This window comes from Humulus lupulus, chromosome 2, assembly GCF_963169125.1.
Source record: "Humulus lupulus chromosome 2, drHumLupu1.1, whole genome shotgun sequence".
Taxonomy (NCBI): Eukaryota; Viridiplantae; Streptophyta; class Magnoliopsida; order Rosales; family Cannabaceae; genus Humulus; species Humulus lupulus.
In genome coordinates, this window is record NC_084794.1 from 27035878 (window position 1) to 27057920 (window position 22043).

General features: G+C 32.6%; 2 protein-coding genes and 1 long non-coding RNA gene across 3 annotated transcripts; all 3 read right to left on the reverse strand.

Annotated features, from left to right (window-relative positions):
• Positions 1 to 7873: 7873 nt before the first annotated feature.
• On the reverse strand, positions 7874 to 14848 carry LOC133814067 (alpha-mannosidase At3g26720-like). Its single transcript, XM_062247077.1, has 4 exons — positions 14834 to 14848; positions 14335 to 14454; positions 13775 to 13887; positions 7874 to 8307 (listed from the first exon to the last, which is right to left on the reverse strand). The coding sequence occupies exons 1-4, from the start codon at positions 14846 to 14848 to the stop codon at positions 8298 to 8300; spliced, it is 258 nt and encodes an 85-aa protein (XP_062103061.1). The 3' UTR covers positions 7874 to 8297.
• Positions 10694 to 13525, reverse strand: LOC133816822 (protein NPGR2-like). Its single transcript, XM_062249124.1, has 5 exons — positions 13473 to 13525; positions 13284 to 13374; positions 12196 to 12216; positions 11187 to 11439; positions 10694 to 10917 (listed from the first exon to the last, which is right to left on the reverse strand). Exons 1-5 carry the CDS (start codon positions 13523 to 13525, stop codon positions 10694 to 10696), a joined length of 642 nt encoding a protein of 213 aa, XP_062105108.1.
• Positions 14849 to 15133: 285 nt separating the features above from the next.
• On the reverse strand, positions 15134 to 16043 carry LOC133815918 (uncharacterized). Its single transcript, XR_009884906.1, has 4 exons — positions 15969 to 16043; positions 15815 to 15886; positions 15502 to 15641; positions 15134 to 15203 (listed from the first exon to the last, which is right to left on the reverse strand). It is a non-coding gene; the product is annotated as an uncharacterized LOC133815918 (long non-coding RNA).
• Between the last annotated feature and the right edge of the window lie 6000 nt (positions 16044 to 22043).

Sequence of the window (22043 nt, forward strand, 5' to 3'; positions counted from 1 at the left end):
CTTTTGTGCTGTTCAGATCAGAAAGCTAATAGCCCAAAAGATAGAATTGTGTTAAACCATCAAAAAACACAAAAGAGAAATAATAAGCTAAGAGATGAACGAAGAGAAAATTCCACTGCCAAACAGAGTATCCGCTATCGCTGAATTCCAAGACCACTAACAATAGAGGTACAAAACTAAAAATTAGCTTATAGGAAAAAAACAAAAATAGAATAGAGCTTCTTCTATTTTTGTAAGCAATTAGTAGATTGAAGCAAACAAGGTTAAAAAATAGATCCCCACTTTTTAATTATCTTTCATTCCAATGCAAAATAACAAATCAAACTCATAGACACGCTTCAACCATTATCAAATATAACCATTATAAATAAGTAAGCAACAACATGAGCCTACTCATTGTGCCTATTTTAATATCAGAGGATTAGTTTGAATCCTCACAAGTATATAAACATATATATAATTGTAGTAATGGAAGACATGAAATCTAATTTCTTCGAAGGCAGGATTTTTGAGCATGACCTTAGAACATTAAGTATTCTTCTCAATGTATGGAACAATCAATTTTATATGAAATAAAAGATAACTACTTAAGTTTCCAAAGAAAAAACTATAAACTACGACATTGAAACACACGAGAATAAAAGGAGATATTAAAAACAGATTTCTAAAACCCTCACCTCATCTATTACGATTATGACCACTTGAAACAACAAAAAAAAAATAATATAAAAATCTAAATCATACAATTTCTAGGCTAAAGTTGTATATATTAGATAAAAATAGAAAAAGGCTTCCCATTGGTTCAAAAATAGTGTTTTTGTTAACTTGTTTTTATATCTCTTCAACCCAATAGAAAACTAAGTATAACTAAGATAAACCAAAGCCAGAGAACTCTATCAATACCTAAAACTTAATGAAAATGAAAGAAACATTCAGCAGCATAATTCTAAAACACAACAGAAGACTTTCTTCTTTATACCATGACAAGGGCTGATGAAAGTCATCTTTTTGTTGGTCATTCGTCTTCTAACACGGTCATATTCGCCTATTGAGAAAGAAAAATCTAAGCATATGAATTTTCCACAAAACAAACAGTTAAATTCATAAATGAAAGTGAATGAGAAAATCAGAGAGGATAGAGAATGAATGAACTGAACTTTATTGAAATATATAAAAGTCTTAAATATAAAAAGAGAATACATCACTTATAATGAGCTAAAAATTAGAGTAAGACTAACAGATTCATAGAAAACCATAACAGATCTAGCAGCTACCACTTAATAGATAAATTTTGTAGTAATAAAAGTACTACAATTTTTCCATTAATCATTTATAGTGTGCACAAGGGAAATAAAAAGCCCACCTGTTCAGATGATGTTAGAATGCCCTGTATAAAGCCCTGACAGTATATCCATGGAGATCAGAAGCATTGCTTGTGTCAATAATAAGGGCAGGCCATACATCATCTTTTACATAATTTCCAGCCTCCTAAGCATGGCATAAAAATCAGATACTTCTTAGTTAAAACAAAAACTCATCTTATATTAGTCCAATTAAAGTTTATTACATTTTATATTGAGAGTCAATACTATTATGCTTAGATTCACCATTGCAATTGCTCAAAAGGGAGCACCGTTGTCGTGATTTATTTGCATAGAAAAATTCTAGTTCTAATTTACATAACTATAAGATAGAAAATGGTACCTTAATAAGAGAAGTATGAATGGATAAAATTAGGAAATCATACATAACAGTTAAATTGTATGATTTGCTACAAATAAAAGAAATAAACAAGGAAAGTCATGTCTATAGAAATCAAAAGTTCAAATAGGCTTGTGAGAGACTAGCTAAATATAGTTGGAATTCTGCGTTGATACTTAATTGAATGCTCGTGAGAAAGCAACCAAAATAAAAGGCTTACCATTATTTTGTACCAGCAACTACTATTGATATAGTCAATCATATCATCATATACTTTGACATCCTTATGAGTTCAAAATAGATATTAATAAATCAAAATAACTATTTTACAAGAGCTTCAAACTAATTATAGACCACACTATTTTCTGTTTCCCTGTTTTCAAAATAAAAGCAAAACGTACTAATAGCCTCAAATTTGATGTTCAATTGTACTTTATAGACCAGATTTTTTTTGGTATGAACCAAGCCTCAAAGAAGAGAGCACTAACACTTCATTAATTAAATAAACATAGTGAACACTACAACTCAAAAACCATGGAAAAGTTGCAGAGAAAATCCATGAACCAAAGCCAAAAAAAAAAAAAATAACAAAATTCCAAAACAACAACAAGATAAGAGAATCACATGTAAAGCAAATATAAAATTCGATTCATGTGTTGTAGTGATTCTTGCTCATTAATATAGCTAATTACTGCACTAAAGGATTCAATTTAATTAATATGCCAACCACTAAGTGAAGTTTAAGAAGAGTGTACATACACCTACATCCACTAAGTTAATAAAAATTGGACTTACTCAAATTACCAAACATATCGCAAGTGTAGTGCTAAAGCATCTCAGTGTTTTTGACAGCAAAAAGTTTTAACACAATTTGAAAATTAGGTTAGATAGAAATCACGTATGTTTCTCTAAAACTCAACATAAAGGTTTTCAATTATGGTAAATTTTCTTATAAGCTTATAATTATAGACATTCTTCATATGGCCTAACCATTTTATAGAATTTCAAACAATAGATAAAACTTTAAGTTTGATAACCAAATCAAATGGCATAATTACAGTACTTTACTGCCCTTAATCTAAGAACAATTAATATAACTCTTTTATGTATACATATACATATATAAACACAGCACACACAGAAATGTACCAAAAGGAGAGAAATATCAAATAATATTTATTTGAGTTGAAAATACTAACATTTGTTTTAGTACAGAAAAGTTCCCCAAGAATGCTAGCAAAGTCCTTGAAAAGTACTTGAAAGCAAGAAAATAATACTAAAATGAACTACAATGAGGATCAAGATCAGGACTTGTTATAAATTTTCTTTTTTGACTTCTCTGAATTTATGTATGCGTGTTCTTCATCTTTGCTTGCAATTTTACAATCATTTGAAAGCTACTGTACTAGATATTAATGGCACATTTTTTCAAATATCAATCATATCAGGGATGGTTGAATATGTGTGATAATTTGTTCAAAAGAATAGATAAAATAGATCTCATGCTCAACTCTATTGTATTCCTTAATATAACTATCCATTTGTGTTGACATATTTTTGTGCTAAATTAAATTATAGGGGCATTTAATATTATTAAATTAAAGGCATAATTTTACTTTATATACATATGTGAGCTAGGAATATATTTATTTATTTATTTTTGCCATTTCCTTTTGTTACAATGTCTTGAGAGCTTAAAAGTTGTCAATCCAAAGAAAATTAGATTATTAGACTTGAGGGGAACTAAGATAAAAGAAATGTCTTCATCTTCCTTAGAAAGTATCTCTAGTCTTGAGGATCTATGTCTAATGAATTACACAGAGCTTGAAACCCTACTAACGAGTATCTGTAAGCTGACATCTCTTGTGAGTCTAAACCTATCTGACTGCTCAGAATTGAAAAGTTTCCCAGAAATCTCAGAGCCAATGAAAAGTTTGAGAAACCTTCAACTAGATCAAAATAACTACAACTCTTCTCTCCAATAGAAGAAAAGTATACCTCTCTTTCTCTATATATACACAAAATATATATATATGTATATATTTATACAAGAAATCCTCTCCGAGACAATACAGTTTTGTCCTACGAATTACTGTGTCATTAAACATAGAGGAAGTATATAAGTGGTATATACTTTCCCCCTCTCCTTTCTTACAAAGCTCATTATATCTCATCTCATGCAAGAAATTGTTGTCCTCTGGATTATTAGCCTAGAAATATATAGCTCACCCTCTAAAACTATCTTGAATACTTCATTAAACCAAAGGGCTCATACATCATATTCTATCTGTCCAAGCTCATAATGTATATACAGTTTCTTTGCATCATTTTATCATACACTTGTGGGGCATTGACCATTAGTTCAAGAGTAACATAGACCACAGTTACCTTACACTACCTTGAACCTCAATACAAACAAACATTCCAAAAACTAACCCAGAACTTTTTCAAAGAAGAAAAAGATAATAGATATAAGGCAAGAAAACCTACCTCTGGAACCAAAGCAGAGGAGACCGACATCAGATTAGTTCTCTTCCCTGCAACCAAGATTGGAAAAATAACAAGTTAATCATTAATCTAAAGCTCTATGGTTTAATATATATACCTATATTATCAAATGTATAAGGAAGAAAATGAATTTATATATATATATTATCAAAGGTTTCCCATACATATCCCTTGAAAAACTTTATTATACGCAATCTCCATATCTTGCTCTTTACCCCCACTTTTCCTAAAACAGATCTTAAAACTAGTGTGAACACATAAAAAAAACTTGATCAATGTTGAAGTTTTTTGCTAAGCTTACATGCTTTTGTTTATCTTGATTCTTCAAACTTATAAAGGCTTTGACTCATCTTTCTGAAGCAACCATTTTTTCTTTAAAAAGCACAACTTCTTACTTCAGTTGGCTTGAACAATAGTGTTGAAACCAATTTTTTCCCCTAAAATAATTAAACTATAAGAACAAAACATTTCAAAAATGTAAGTGAAAGAGGAAAATATGTCTAAAGAGAAAAAAAAAAGTTTAGAGAGAGAAACGTGGATAGTTTCTTTATACCTTTGACTATAAACTTGCAATGTTAACAACTTTATTGTAATTCTATATATAGTATAATAGGTTGTATAGCACAAACAAGAATCATGCATAAACTTTATTCACACACGCACACACACACACACACACACACACACACACATATATATAAACAAAGAAAATATGAAGGTAACAGAGAAGAAAAGGGTCCATATGGCTGGTATAGTGCAAAAGAGCTACATGAACAAACTGGAAGTTGCAAATGGATGAACTGAGAAGTTTTGATAAGGATTACCTTGGGCTTAGTCCCTATGTAGTTGTCTCATAATGATTCAAGGAATTCCATGGGGAATCAATCTTTGCTAAGGGGTTGTGAGAGACCAGAGGCACAAATCGTCGTTAGGGATTTAGAGAGAGATGAGTGATAAGAGAGAGAGAGAGAGAGAGAGAGAGAGAGAGAGAGAGAGAGAGAGAGAGAGAGAGTTAAGTAAAATAAAAAAGTAAGCAATTTGTTAACCTAGCAGCGAAAATTTGGGGACAGAAATTAAAAAGATGGCGCTAAATTTTTTGAGTGACCCGCATAAAATTTTAGCACATACCATAATACTTTTTTAATAGTATTAGATTTTAGTGTTGTGGTTATTAGTCTTTGTTGTAGTGTCATGTATGCACAATTACCAAACCCTGAGTCAAGCTTGTCTTTAACGGTGAATGTTCACGTCCAGCCAGTCTTCAGGAACCCTTAAACCTGGGACACTCTGATACCAAGTTGTAACGCCCTGGATAACCAAGACCGTTACACTGTGTGTTTACAAATGTGCAAGACTTGCTAATCAAGCCATTTAGTTAGAAACGTGTTACAAAGACTACAGTTGAACTAGGGTTAAAATACTTTGGCCTCAAAAGTTTCATTTCTTATAATCAAACATTTTTACATGGGATCCCAAAAGTAGTAGTGTTAAATGACACTTTACAAAATGTTTGGATAAAAGTACAATTACTAGCCACTCTAAGGAAAAATAGACAATTAGGCTTTTCTTGTCATGTAGCACTCTTAGGGCGTGGCAGCTGATCAGCTGATTATGTACATTCAGCCTCAAAGCTCTCCATCTCAGGGCTGGTCCACTTTGCCCTTGCCTTTACCTGCACCACGTAGCACCCGTGAGCCAAGGCCCAGCAAGAAACCAAATAACAGAGCATATTCATTAGGCAATCAATTTGCAAACCAGCAATCAAGCAACTCATAATGCATAGCCATATACTCAACAATCCATAATGTTCATATAAACATATATTCAACATATCAAACTCATCGTGAAACATTTATAATCAATTCACATAATAAAAAGGGTCAACACCCTTACGCCGCACCCCCTGATTACCCCACTGACTTTGGCCTGCTTAAACTGAGCTCAGTGAATATTAAGCTGTCCTCAGCTACCAGTGGCCGAGCCACACCCTGTGTGCAAATGTTGATTCTGGCACTCTTAGGCCGTTAATCACATGTCCCATGGCATAATCCCTTCTATGACACAATTCATGTATAGGGAGCTCTTAGTCCCATCATTAAAATGTAACCGGGTGCAGTTTCTTACCTTTAGATTCTGATAGCTTGTTCAAATCAATCCTCAAGCACGATCCCGTCCGAGCCCTAGCGTACACCTAGTCACGGTCACAAGTTAGAACCATACCAAACTTTAATTCCAAATCCTAGCCTCGGGACCAATCCCGAGCCCTTGGGAAGCCCTAATTCCACCAAACGGGGTGGTGGAATCAAACCCCGAGCCCACGGCTAGCGCTGTAGCGCTAGTCACAGCACAGCCCAACACAGAATTTCTTCCTTCGAATTTCCCCGACCCAAACCTTTCCAAAACTCAGCCAAACCTCAACCATACCCCAAAGCAAGCCGACCAACATCTCGAACTCACCCCAAATGACCCTATCATAAGAAATTCAATCACATGCATCCAAAAATACAGAAATCACCATGGCTGAGTTTGAAGCTAAAAAACTCAACAGATGAACAGAAGTCACAGAACTTAAAGCTAGAATTTCTTACCTTTGATAGATGAATTCGACCTAGGTTATCTTCCACACTTCCTTAGCCTTCACCTCCTCAAACCCTTAGGCTTAATTCCTTAGAATTCCCACAGAAACTCAGCTTAGAAAACCAATTCAACATCAAAACCAAGAACTGAATAACAACCTCAAAATCTTACCTTAATTGGATGAGTAATCCCTGCCAATCCCTCAAGCCAAGTTAAGAACCCTAGTGGTGAGCCTTATCCTGAGCCTTCTCTGAAGTTTAGCTCCAAATTCCAGAAAAATTGGTGAAGGGAAACCTAAATCGCATAAGGAAATAATGCCATGCTTTCCCCTTCTTTCTTTTCTTTTCCTTTTTCTTTTCTTCAGACTTCTACCACTTTCTACACATCCCACCAAGGCATAAAACAACATGACCCTTATCTCTGACTTTAAACACCAAAAGATCAAACTGCCCTCCACTACAAGAAAAAATGCTTTTAATAACACCAAAAATGTGTTATCAAAACCTACGATAACACTTTCTTATGTGTTAAGACAGACTATGTTATCGTAGGTCAAGGTACTTTACATAACACTTTATCAGTGTTATACAGATGTGTTATTGTACTGTCAACGATAACACAATTTCTGTGTTATTTTAATATATAGATAAGTGTTGAATTATGTTATTTATAGTCGATACTATAACACTTTTTTTGTGTTATACTACACTTTAGTATAACACATTATTTGTGTTATATAATGAAGTTTCCATAACATAATTCTTTGCATAAAAAGTGTTATTGTAATATATATTATAACTCAATTTTCGTATTATTGTTATATTTAGATATATTTAAATTCTCATTATATATTTTATTTATATTACACTAATTTATTCTATTATATTTTAATTTTTTTTATATAATTAAAATTAACTTTCTAATGTATACTAGCATCATCAAATGAACTTGATTTTCAAATTACAAAAAGTAAGAGCATTCTACATTGAATTAACAATCCATAATTTAGTTTAAAACATGCAACACTGTCATCAACAACAAAATATTCTTTAAGTATTCAAGGAGTCTAAAATTTACTACTTTCAAGCAACAAGCATTACTTAGTTGTTCACTAAGATCTTTACAGCAACCTTGCTTTAGCAAACTAACAGTGTATAGCATAGGAAGACCACTTCCATCGCTGTAAAACACAGTCACAGTTATTTGCCGAGTTGCAGTTGAAGGTAGCGGCAACGACAAATACATGAAGGGATCAAAAGTGATTGAAATCTTTCCACATGCTGGGCAAACCAGTGTCGAATTATATTGACCCTGACCATTAACATATAAACATTGTAAGAGAAGAAAATACTTTTGTACCAGTACAGGAAAAAATAAATGCTTATGGTTCAAGGAAAGAAGAAATATAGCTTTCAAGAAAGAAGACTTTAATTCCCACTCACCTGGCAAACATCCACTATCAATGAGTCATTCCGGGCCCTGTGATTTTGCAAATGATGAAGATCCAATGCCTACATCAATCTGCAAAATAGACAGTTAAGCTGTCATTTTCTACAATTTAGTATCCCATAGAGAAAAAAAAAAGAGGTTTGCAAATTATCATATTACTTCAGTAGCCAAAGGGCAAAAGTAAATGTTTATGTAAAACTAAAAACTTAACTTCTCTTTATTTAGTATAACAATAAAAATAATTAAAGAAATAAATAATACTTAACGTGACATCTAGGCAAGTAAGATGTTTCACAAAAGAAAGTATTAAAAAAAGAAATACCCTGAACTATTAAAAAAGAAAGTAATCACTATAGATTACTTGGACAAAAGAAAGATGAAACAATTAAAATATTATCTATTATTAAAAACAGTCAACAATATTCATAAGAACTCATTAGCCTAAAAAATTATAGAGGTATGTTGACTTACAAAACCCAGTTGACCCACTTGTCACGGTTGTTTCAGACATTGTGAAAGGTAAAATCAGACTTGACGGCTATGAAGGAATGGAAATAATGGCCAAAAAAATTTCCAATAATGTAAACTAGAAAATAAGATGTAATACTCTGTTTTGTCTTTAGAAAACATAGCCCCCCAAAAAAACTCAGCAATGAAGGCTGGAAATAGACAAAAATCCGCAACAAAGACTTTGAAGAAACTAACCTAGAATAAAGCCAAGCTCTGACACATAACTCATTCAGATCTCTCTAAGTGTCTCTGTCTAATTGTAAATACATGATATGTGTGCATGCTATGCAGAAATGTAGATCATGTTAGGCTAATTCTAGTTAAAACCTGGTTCATGTAAACAACAGCTGCATATCTTCCAACTAACAGTGAAAATATACTAATCAATTTAATTGATGAAGAACTGAGAAATAACAGTCTTTACAGCACAAAAACTACAAAAAATCATGATTAAAATGCAATGCAATAAATCCAATATGTTAATAATACTCTGGAACTTTGACTCTTTTATCTATGAGAGAGAGCTAAGTAAAACCTCCAATTATAGCACCTAGAATCTTAATCAACAAGAATGTGCAGATTTTTTTATAAAATAAACAGGGCTTATAATCAATAACCAAAATAGAGTGTTAGTGGCACCACACATATGAGAACATAATTTATAAGCAAGAAAGTTTCATGCACCATTAAACAAAAATACAAATTTCAAGCCATGCTAAGTCAAGGTAATTTCAGCAGCAAAAAAAATTGTCAAGCTAATTAATAAGTACTATTATAGCTAATAAAATATATACAATATAAGCAATACATGCCAATAGAAATATCTTGATTGCATAGATACAAAAACAGCATTAAATAAGAAATTAAAATTCAGACAGAAAATAAGAATGTTAAGATTCCAAAATATAAAATTTAACTTGCTATTTAATTGAACACAGAAATCAAATCCCTTTTTATAAAGAGTAAACTAAGCAACATTGATGATATAATTGTTTCACAAGTACTATTTTTCTCTACTGTATGCACACAAAGCTTGATTAATTAATAGTAAGAAATCAATTATATAGAAAGCTCATTCAATAGAAAAATTAGAACAGTAATTTAAATGCAGATAATACTAACATACATGAATGATCCTGATTATTGATTTTGAAATCTTAATAGTATAAGCTTAAAATAGATGGATGGCCTTTTTAAAAGAAATAGAAGGCAATCTTGCATTCCAACCCGAAACAAGCCTACCTAGCGCTTGTTTCATAGGATCTTTCACCCCAAAACAAAAATAATGCAAAATGAGTTGATTATTAATGGAATATAAAGCCAATCATCAATGATGTAATCTGAAGAATATAAAGCTATAATACCTGCAGAAATCTGATTCAGAAACTCATTTCGGTCAAGTTGAGTGGTATCTGATTTTAAACAAGAAACTTGGAGAGTATTGTCTACTATAACATCCTCCAACTCTCACTCTTGCTTTGGCTCGTTCTCTCCATTTCCCATTCCAACTATTTCATATAGCTTCACAGTTTATGCATAGGAAATAAGCAGCCACAAAAGTCTTTTTTTTTCCCTAAGCAAAGTGCATATTGCCAAAATGTAGAGAGATCTCATTCATGGGCATGCTTGGATATTTTTTTACGAATTAAATATATTTCTTTCTTGTTTTTTTCTTTTTTTTTTTAAAAAGGCAAAACATAAAAGTAAAAAAAAATTATCATACAAGGCCAAAGGTTTTCTAAAGAAATAAAGTTTTCCTAAAAAAATTATATAACTAAGGTTTTGGCTAGTATATTAGTGTTTGCAAATTAAAAGGAAAAAACTAGTATAGGAAGAAGTTGTATCTGAACAACCACCAATGTGTTTGCCCCCTCATGAATTGGAAAAAAGAAAAACTTGAGCTTTTAGTCTCACTAGACATCAATTCAAATAAAACATTGTATTGCAACTAAAGGAAAGAAAAATCATTGTGCCACAAGTTGAAAATGCACTGATTTACAGTGAAAAACCCACCAATTATTCTGATGGCTGAACTCCAAAACTCTGGTAGTGATTCAACAGCCCTAGATAAAGTATCTTGTAATTTACAATCTGAAGTGAAGTTTTCAGGCAAGCCATCTGGCAGAGCAGATTCTACAGTGTCCAAAATAACTTTGCTTGATTGAGCAGCTTCTACAAAAAGTACAGGAATAAAGATTGGGAGTTTGTGAGGATCATAAAAGTTTGCTATTTTAGTAATCTTAAACTTTTAGATATCTAAGAAATGAAAATCAACAAGTAATAATCCAATCATATTTTCTAACATTTTACTAAATACAATAAAAATATCAGGAAAAGAAAAACTACTTTGACTAGTACTAGACAGCAGCAACAATAATGTGAAACAGAATTCCAAAGCTATATGAACTAAGAATGAAATTACAGTTAGGTAAAGAAAATACCTTCATATCGTCCAAGGCCTTGCAATGATTTTGCTTTGAGAAGAACAGCTTCAAGGAGCAGACTAACAGCATGCATTGACATAGGTGGGACAGAATCACTCTGTGAACGGCGTCTATTTTGTTCACATCTTCTAGAAATGGATCCTTTCATCCTAGGAGTCACTGCAGCAATGTCTATTCCTTCAAATGCATGAAGTGCAACTTCTATGTTACCCTTTTGATACTTAAGTCTTCCTAGTAGAGCTCTTGCTTCCTATAAACCATGAAACCAAAATCAATCATCATCCAAAATAAATCATCATCCAAACTGATTTGCCAAAATAAATAAGTCTAAAAACAACTCCTTAGTAATTTGCCTCAACTTTATGACATTGAAACTGTACCATCCCAAGACTAAAAAAACTCAAAAACAGTAATGCTATTTTTGTAACAGTATACCAATATTTTAATCAAACTGATTTCTTGACTCTTCCTTTCGATAGAAAATTATACACAGGAACAATATTAGAACAAACAATCTTTAAACTTTCCTAGTTTTGCAATCTCTATAATGACTAAAAGGAAAGCAAAGCTCTTAAAAAATATCCCTCAGAATATGAGCCATGAAAATGGCTACTACTAGTTCTATAAAGCTATAATCAAAATCAAATCATGCATTGGCATGATGCGCTACTAGAATCAGAGTCAAATTATACATTGGTATGATTTAAGTTATGAGACTCAAATATCAAGAGTGTTGGTGATCAAATTCAGTGTTTTATAAAAAAAAATAAAAAAAAATGCTCAACCCAAATCTCCAACTATAACCAAAAGGGTATCCAAAATATGTGATTCCCTAAAATATCACAACAACAGTGAATAAAATTTTCCTTTCATTTTAAACACATCTCTCAGCAACCAAACTATAGAAAGAAAGTTTTATGTTTAAAAGGAGCAACATATCAATTCAGTTGTGATTTGAAAGAAAAAAAATCTATCTAAATTATACAAGCAAACAGAGCAAACTAACCCAAACAGATTGACATGGAACCTAAAATCAATTAAAAATAAAGAGCAAAACCTTTAGTACAGTTATCAATTAAACATAGAATAGATACCTTGACTAAAGCCCTGCAGATGCCGGTGGTCCCACAACTGGTCACATATATTATAGAATCATTTAAATCTCTTGTAAAAATTTGTCCTTACAAAATTCAAACCCTAAAAGACTCAATTTCAAGTACTCAACTACATGCCCAAAGCTTATTTGCTTAGTTTATATAAACTCACACAAAAAGCATATATATATAATTCAAATATATGGCAAAGAAATTAACAAAAATAAGATAAAGAGTACTTATGATTAGCCTAATCCACTACAAGCACAAAAGGAAAAATTTAGAACAAAATTGTCCCAAACTTACAAGGGGAGGAAACTAATCAAAGCTTAATGAAAAAGGATTCACATGACAAAAACAAAGAAATGAAAAAGAATCATTTAAACATTAGCAAAGCAAAAAGTAAATTGTTCCATTAGAAGCAAAAACATACATGAACTTAATGAGACAACTAGAACTAGAACCTAATAGGATTAATTAGTCCCCTGTTTTGGACTACTATAGTTCACATAGTTTATTTTGTTATCATACACATTTTTTCTTATGTGTATGTACAAGAATCATCACTCAATATCATGCAAAAATATGTAGGTCAATATTTGTTTATATAAACACATCATTATTGAGATTTATTGTAGAAAACGTTGAACAAACATATATATAGATATATAAAGGCAATCAATGAATAAATAAGTAGAACAAACTCATTAATCTCAAACCAACAAATAATAAGTCTATAAAATGAAGAGAGAAACAGAGAAAAAGTATCCAATCCAGAACTTAAAATAAAAAAACTCATGAACCATAATGTTGGGCAATCTTCATAGCTGGAGGCATATGAGTGAAAGAGAGAAGAATTTTTTTTTTTAGGAATGAAAAGAATACCAAAAATACTAAAAAATAATCAGAGGCACAAATTAATCCAAACATATAAAACATTTTCATACTTAATAAAACAGAGAAAAAGATAAATGAAACCCCAAAAGGAATCTCATTATACTTGCACATTGCACATCAAAGCTTTGACAGTTAAATGTAACATGCTCACCCAGGGCTCAAGCCAGATTAGAATCAGACCTTGCAAAATGGGTCTAATATAAGAAATAACAACTAAATCAAACAGAAAATAATAGCTTAAAAAATATCATATTTTCTTTGGTCGTCTTGATTGTAAATATCCATATGGAACCTGAGTCTATTAGTTCTCCCTGTGTCATTTGAAAATTTGTTCATAGACACCATTATCAACTCAACTATAAATAGAGGTTGGAAAAATGGTATACTTACAGTTAAACCCTCGCATTTATCATGAAGACAAACTGTTTCATTCAACACCTCACCAACTCCTCTTGAATCATCATGAAGAAATCTCCTACAAAATCAAAGCAGCTTGTTCGAAGTCATGAGGAAGAAATCCTAGCTGATTAAATCAAATGCATTAAACCAGGGAATAATAATTAATCTTAGAAAAAAATCAAAGAGAATAGAAACCTGTGGAGCATAAGCTCTATCTGAGCATCCACTAAACTGGATCCCCCAACTGAACGGTCAACCAACACTGACAGTTCTGAGATACTGTCTTGCATGTATATTCCAAGATTAATCTGAAAAATAATAACAAAAGGCAAGAAAGCAGTCAGAAATATAATACATAGAGAATACTGAACATGAGAAAAACAAAAACAAAGCATATGTTTTTGGATTTCCTCTCAAAAATTGAATTGAGACAGTTGAACTACGTACATGCTCAATAATTGATGCTTACTATAAAAACTGTAAAATGGAATGGAGGTAAGATCAATGCAGCTTGAGAATAAATTGAATCAATACCATAACATATCTATATGAGTCGTATGTTTCAATGCGTCAAGAAACAGAAGTACACAGGATAATAACTTCATGTATGCTTCCATGAGATGGAATAAAGACTTGAAAATAAACCGCAAAGATCTTCAACTTCCATATATTTAACTGTACAATGATATATAAAGTAGCACAGTGTGTGATTCAAATATCTCTTATCAAATTTAAGTATTAGAGATTTAGAATACCCTCTTAATGAAGTCACGTCTGTTAGAATCTGTGTAGAATGTTCCATTAGTCTTTAAGGCTGTTGTAATTTGAGTAGTGATTTCTTTTCCTATGTTATCATCCACAGGTATAGGTCCAATCTAAAAATAGAATAACATAATCAGCAAACAGTAAATTGACAACTATATTAATATATATATGAAAAACAAAGTTAACAGAATTCTCTGTGCTCTTGGTAGATCAATTTCAGAAGTTAACTTATAGTAAACTCAACTTCAGCGTGCTCCTTTTCCTTGAATACCCTAGTAATTTGTGCATACATTTGGGTTTGTTACTGAAATTATAAGGAATAATGTCCCTAGGTTGAGAACACAATTCCAAACATGTTATCTAACCAATCCTACCCAATTACAGTTTGATATATCAAGTCTAAAACAACTGTATGATCTTGTTATATTTGGAGCAGCAAATCGCCTGAGATATGCATGGATTGAGCCGTTGGTGTACTTCATCCAGTACCGGACCTCGAACCATAGTTAGAGAAGCCTGGAACATAGGAGTGTTACCTTTAGGTACTCAATTCTATAAATTGACAGTTCATGATCATTTAAAAATTTTACACAAATTAAACGACTTTGGTTACCTAGCTATCAGATTTGATTGGAAATGTGCCATTTGGACGAAAGACATATGCTCCAGAAGCCTTCAACAGAAAAGACAACACCACATTGATAACAGCTAAAACTACTCTAAACAATAGAAGTAATCTAGGAATTGACAAAGCATATTAAATTTTTTAAGTGCATAGATAATTCACTACCCGTGGATCTTTATCAGTTCCATCGTTTCCACTGTAATAAATGTATGACTGTTCTGCAGATGCTGTAATCTTCAATAGGAACATAACATAGTAAACACATCACCATCTTTTTCCATCAATATAGAATTTTATAAAACCATGAGCAAATACATGAATGTACAAGGAAATTGGAAACCAAAAAAAGAAAAAGAGGAAAAAGATTAGCATCACTGTCCATGACATGTCTATGAGATAATTTATCCGTATGTGTTAATTTTGAATTAAGATTGAATATTAGAAGATACATAAAATAAACTCCATACAAAAACAAACCATATAAAATGAAGTGGAAAAAGTACTGGGAAACTAAATCTTCAACATAGCATACCAAATTTCTGTTGTTAGCATAGTGTGAAAGCTTTCCATCACGAGCTGAATAAATTAGCTTCAAACTTCCTTGTCCAACTTCTATAGTGTTTTCTATACTTTCTTCTGACCTGTACACAGAAGAAATGGCTACACTAGAGCCTGTAAAGTAAAGCAATAATTAGATTATCAGGTCTAACTTGGAGAGCTCTTATATGTAACACCTTAAACATTACAAACATGTGTAGACTCCTATTATTTTAAATATTGACCATTTGCATACAGTAATCTAGCAAACATGGAATTCGACTAAATGGTTCCTCTCTAATTCTTACCTGAGCTAAAGCGGCAGCAACAAAGTCATTCACTCGCTCTTGAACATTATAGTCAAACATAAGAGTATCATCCTACAACCAAAAAACATGTTTCAAAATGCATTCAGATGCAAACTTTCAGGCATTATCTACATTATTGATCAATCAAACTTACCTGAATAGGTGGTGAAACATCATTTATTTCAAACTTGAAACCATCAGGAGGATCATAATACCGGGGCGATATGCCATTGAAAATCTGAGGATAAAATTAATAGAGGAAGTTACTTGGAATCCAAGCACAGGACTAGTAGAAGCGACAAATATAAGAATTAATATATCAAATCAATTAGTGGTAATAAAATAAAGAGGTTTCTAACCTGTGAAGAAGAACCAAGGGACCTAGATCCCTGCCATAAAACATCAAGAGTTTCCTCTTTGAGACGCTTAGCTCTGTCTTGGTAATCAATTCGAGAAAAATAGAGGGAGTCAAATCCCAACGGCAGTTTTTCCAACGGCGATCTCCAAGAACGATGAGACCACTGGGTCGAAGGCACGCAGAGGTGGGCTCGCACCTGGGGTCACTTGGTTCGGGGGTTGGGTTCACGGGTGCCTGAGATTTGGAGCTTGGCTCGGAGAAAAATGGGTGTGAGGATGGTGGTTAGGTGGTCGGAGCTGAGGATGATGGTGGTTACGGGAGTGCGGCTAGGGCGAAGGGAAGAGAGAGACGAGAAGGAGAAGGGGAAAAAAGGGAAAATGAGAAAGAGATAAGACTCGGTCCGAGATAGTGAAAATGAGAAAAATTTGCCTCTGTTTTTTTTTCACTTGGCGCTTTATTTTTAACTTTGCCGCGTGAGATTTCCTCAAATAACTTTATATATACAATAACTCTTTTTAAATAGTATTATAATGATGTGTTATGGTAATGGGTGTTTGGTGTAGTGCTCCCATTCAAAACTAAGCTTTTAAACCTCCTAAGGGAATTTTAGTCATTACACCTAATTCCCGCTAATTCCTCGAATGCCTCTAATATTTACCGCTTATTTCCCGACACCTAACTAATCACCAATTATATTCCTCAATATGAAAATAGGCTCCAATATATTTCCTAAATTCCCAGAAATACCCCCAGGCTCGCCCCGAGCCGGGTATAAATACCCGCCGTGACTTTTTCGCTAAACCGCTCACTAGGATCACCTCAAGTCACAAGTTACAAATATATCCACATAATAATGTGGTCTCAACAATTAATCAATGATATTTACATTTATGCCCTCAACGAGCCAAAATTACGAATATGCTCTTCTAACCTAATCAGGGCCTATTATATTATTTCATATAATATAATATTAGATTAAATAATGTGACAAAATGTGATTTGTCACACCTTGTAACATATTATTGAGAGTCACAAAATTGGACACATGTATGTGCCCAAATGTGACATATTTTGGAGATACAAACTTGTAACTCCAAAATATTACCTAATAATGTGTAGATTTGATATTACACATTTTGATTTGATTTTCTTAAAGCCATATGTGAAATAGGGCTGTTAGAGATGTGATTTTAACTCCCATAATGTGTATGGAAGTTACAAAATCAAGTGGGAATGAATTTGGAACGTTTTGGCAAATTTGGAAAATTGGTTGCTGAAAAAATGACTTGGGCCACTGCCTATGTTTTTCAGGCCGCAGCCTAAGAAGAAAAAATAGGCAAAAATACACCGTGGGCCGCGACTCGTGTTTTTCAGGCCGCGGCCTGAGCGGTTGACAGCATTTTCCAACTTCGGTTTTATCCAATTTTGAACGTTTCCAACAGCCAAGTAACTCCCAAATCTCTATTTTAATTCCATATACATCCAATTAATCATTGGTAACAGCCATGGGGGTTGGTGGAATTTGAAATTCAAAAGTTGTCTCAAAACTCTATAAATAGGAGCTTAATGCTCACTTGTAAGACACACCATTTTCCATCCACAAAGCACTTGGCTGGAAAATACACCATAGATGCTTGATAATTTCAGAGAGCTATTTCCTAGGGAGATCCCTTAGTGCTTAGAGAATAGGGGGAAATAAGCTTTTGGACAAAGGTTTTGAACCTTTTTCAAGTTGGTGATCCCCACTACTCTACACTTTGGTTGTGTGAGAGTTTGTTCTTTATATTGATTTTATTTTCATTCTTTTGATCTTGTTGATCTTATTTACTTGTATTATCATTGTTTTGAGTTTGTAATCTTCTTCTTCTACCTCTTTATATTTACTTGTATTTTGAGCAATTGAGTTGTATTTTGGTTTTTCCATGTTTCCATTGAGTATAAAAATATATTCTCTAACAATAAAAATCTTAATTTCCTTTTAAATGGAAGGAGAAACCATAGAGATCTTGTGAGGATCCAACTTTGAAAAGATGGTAAGATAAGGTAATGTTCTTCTTTAGTTTTCTTAGAAGATCTAATGGTTTTCATATAGTGATAGAAGAAGAAAATTTTATAAATGAGGTTCATTGTTTTCTAATCTTCTTTGTTTTTTAGTGGTTAGATTAGAAGATAATATAATATTTTGAGATTTTTTTTATATATGTGATTAATGTGTAAGCAATCTAGTAGATTATTGGGTAATATGATAGCATGTTATAGAATTGTCTTATTATGAGATAATGATAAATTATTAAGATGACAATTTTATGAGTTTTATATGACATGCCTATATATTGATTTTGTGAATCAATAGAATATATCAATATGTGGATATGTAAATTATTGTATGATATTTGTGATATATTTACAATATTATTATGGGATTAACAATGCATGCTAATATGATGGATATATGTTGAAAAATTGTGTGAAATTTCTTTGAGACATAATTATGTTAATATATAAATGTATATTGATTTATATATGAGAATTATCATGATTATTATGATATGCCCTATAATATGATTATTAAGGTGATAATAATGTAAATATGTTTATCATATATTATTGAAATGTGATGAGTTACCATTTATTTGGTAAATAAATAGAATTATTTGAGAAATTAAATTTCTCATTTAAGTGTTGACCATCTCATTTTATGAGATAAGAAAACATGAACCTAAGGGGGTTACATATTTTAATGGCTGTGTCTTGCCATTGCAAGAAAAATTGATCAAGGTAGATTAAAAAATTGTGGGATGACATATTGACTCAATAAACTTGAAGTCTAGAGTGTGGTCAAATGAAATATATTTGAGAATTATTTAGTGACAATAATTCTTAAATATTCTATGTATCAATGAGGAGACATTGTAAAATTGGAGAAACAATTTTGAATATTTACACCAATAGTGAATAGATTAAAGTGAACTTTATTCATTTTAGTTAAAGATGGTGATATGTTTAAATTAATCTAAAAGAGGAGATAATTTTTAAACTAAAACATAAGAAATTAAAGTGTTTAAATAAATCAATAAGGGTTTATTTTCTTTGATTTAAAGTGTTTAAAACAAAAATTGACATCTTCAAATTGATTTTGATGAGAAAATCAATGGATGTAAAATTGGTGTTTTCAAAAGAATCTCAAAGAGACTCTTAAGAAATACACAAAAGTTGTTTAAGTGATTTTGAGATTATTTAGACAACTAAAAGTGAAAATGAGTGATTATTTGTTTGAGAAATTTTCACATGACATTTGTGTTCACATATTTTATTTTGTGAAATATATAAAAGAAAGCAACTAAGTGAAAGTTGCTTTGAAAGAAATGTGCATTGCTTTAGAAAGCAAATAAATCAAGATAAAACATTGAGGTTTTTATCTTGATCTATTGAGAGTTTATCATGTGTCTTAGAGGACTCATGATGAACTTTGAGAATTATAAGTCTAGATTTATCTTGGAGGATAAGGGACTTAATAGAAATGAAGAGATTTCTATTTTTTTAAAATTATATTTTATTATCACTATGGGAGAAATGTGGGGGTGATGCTCCAAAGTTAATCAATTTATTTTGTTAATAATAATTGATTAATTTGGCCATCCTATCAAATAGGTGATTTGGAATTCCACATTCTAAATCATATTGGCTATATGTGTATAGAATGAACAAATCTAAACATGCTTGGTGTCTAAAGTTATTGTTTTGTAATATTTTGATTCAAGAAGGAATCAATTTAAAACATAAAGAAGAATTCTAGAAAAAAAATAGGTTTCTAGAATTAATATTCAAGGAAAATGTTTATCTTGGATATAAAACTAAAAAATAGTGGGGGTGTTGACTATGGTCAAAATCACTATTTTAAAGTGGTAACTATTTTAATCAAACTATGGCTAGCAAAAAAGTTTGAATAAAATAAAGAGAGTGTTTAAAGTATGCATACATGAGAAAAGAAATAATTCAAATGGAATCATTTCTACATCTCAAGGGGTGGGACTTAGACTCCCTAAAGAGATTCACGGTTGATGGTAACCTATCTTAATACTAGTCACCAAACTAGTATTAGGTTCAATAGGTAATAAGAAGTCAATCAAGTGAATAGAAGTAGTACTCAAATTTTTTCCCATCTGAGATATGAGTACTAGTGTGTTACCAAAATGAGGGTTAAAACCAAAAGGTTTTTTAATAGAACTCAGTCTTGAAAAGACAAGTATTTTAGGGTAACAAAATACTGTAAGAGTTCTACCTATATAGACCTAGGGGTGGTGCCGCCCCTCATGAGAATTGGGAGTCATTCTCAAGAAAAGTCTATGAATGGAATGGGCACATGGCCATTAACGGTGCAAAAGCGAGACATTGAGGTCTCAAGTGAACATAGCAAAGGTGTGTGTGTTATTACCGGTTTGTTATCATGGGATAGTGGTTCAATGCTTCGGCAACCAAAATTTCAACAAACTTTGTGATAATTACACTAAGGTAAAATTCAAGTCGAAAGACATTTTACTTTATGCACCAATGCAAAGGTTTCTATAGAGAGTGATTATTTAATCAAGTGGGGGAAGATTATATTTTAATATAATGTTTGATTGATTAAATAAGTGTTACAAAAGTGATTATATAATCTAGTGGGGGAATGTTATATTATTCTATAAGCAACAAGAAAAGAAACAACATGGCACCAAGCTAGTCAGCACAATACAAAATCATATTTAAAAGCTGACCTACCACCCCTAAGGAACTAGTCTCAGTCTCTGACTGCCTCAGAATGAACACTCGAGCTGGAGTCCAGCTGTCCATCCCCTTTTGCTCATCCTTCCTTAGCCTTGGGCAATCCATCTTGAAATGCCTAACCATGTCACATAAGAAACATGCCTTTGCTCGACATTCTCCCAGATGACGCCTCTTACACCGAGTGCATCTGGGTAAGTCTTCCCCTCCTTCTTCTTGCTTGATCAAATAAGTGGAGGTATCACTGCTTGAGCTCCATACTCTCCAGCACTCTCCTACTCAATTTGATTTCTTGTGCTCTCAAAAGCAAGGGCCTTCCCTACCACCTGAGCGTAGGTAGATATCTTATGCACTGGGGCAACTCTAATGCCCTGAGCTATTATGAGATTCAATCCCTGAATAAACCTTTCCTTCCGAGATACATATGTGGGTACCATGTCAAAAGCAAACTTAGACAACCCATCAAATCTGTTAATATACTCGGTTACAATTGTACTACCCCGAACGAGGTTCATAAACTCATTCATCTTAGCAGTCTTGGCTGCATCACAGTAATACCTTTCATTAAACAGCTGCCTAAATTCTTTCCAGTCCATCAGAGCTGTGTCTCGTGTCTGGGATACTACTTCCCACCATGTCTGGGCATCCTACTGCAATACATATATCGCACAGATCACCCTATCGAGACCCACCAACCCCATTCTGTCGAGAATGGAACTGATCATGCCCATCCAGTGCTTAGCTCTGAATGGATCTAGGCCTTCCTCAAAGACTAGAGGGTAATACTTATGGAATCTTCCACAAAGAAATTCCCATCTGTTCTCAACCCTAGGCTGGGCCAAAACTGGTGCCACTCCTGGCACAACAAAGGAAGAGGTGCTCCCCGACAGATTTCGATGTTGCTTCAAATACTTAATCTCTTCCTCCTGCCTCTGCAATCTTAATTGCACATCTGTAAACATTTGTTGGAAATTCTGAGGGGCGGATGAAGAACTCAACCCCTCACTGAAACTCCCAGCCTTAATATAACAACCTTCAGGCATCATTATCTGCCTTGGATATATACCTGCTGAATGGATCTGTAGTCAATAACTTGACCCATTAAAT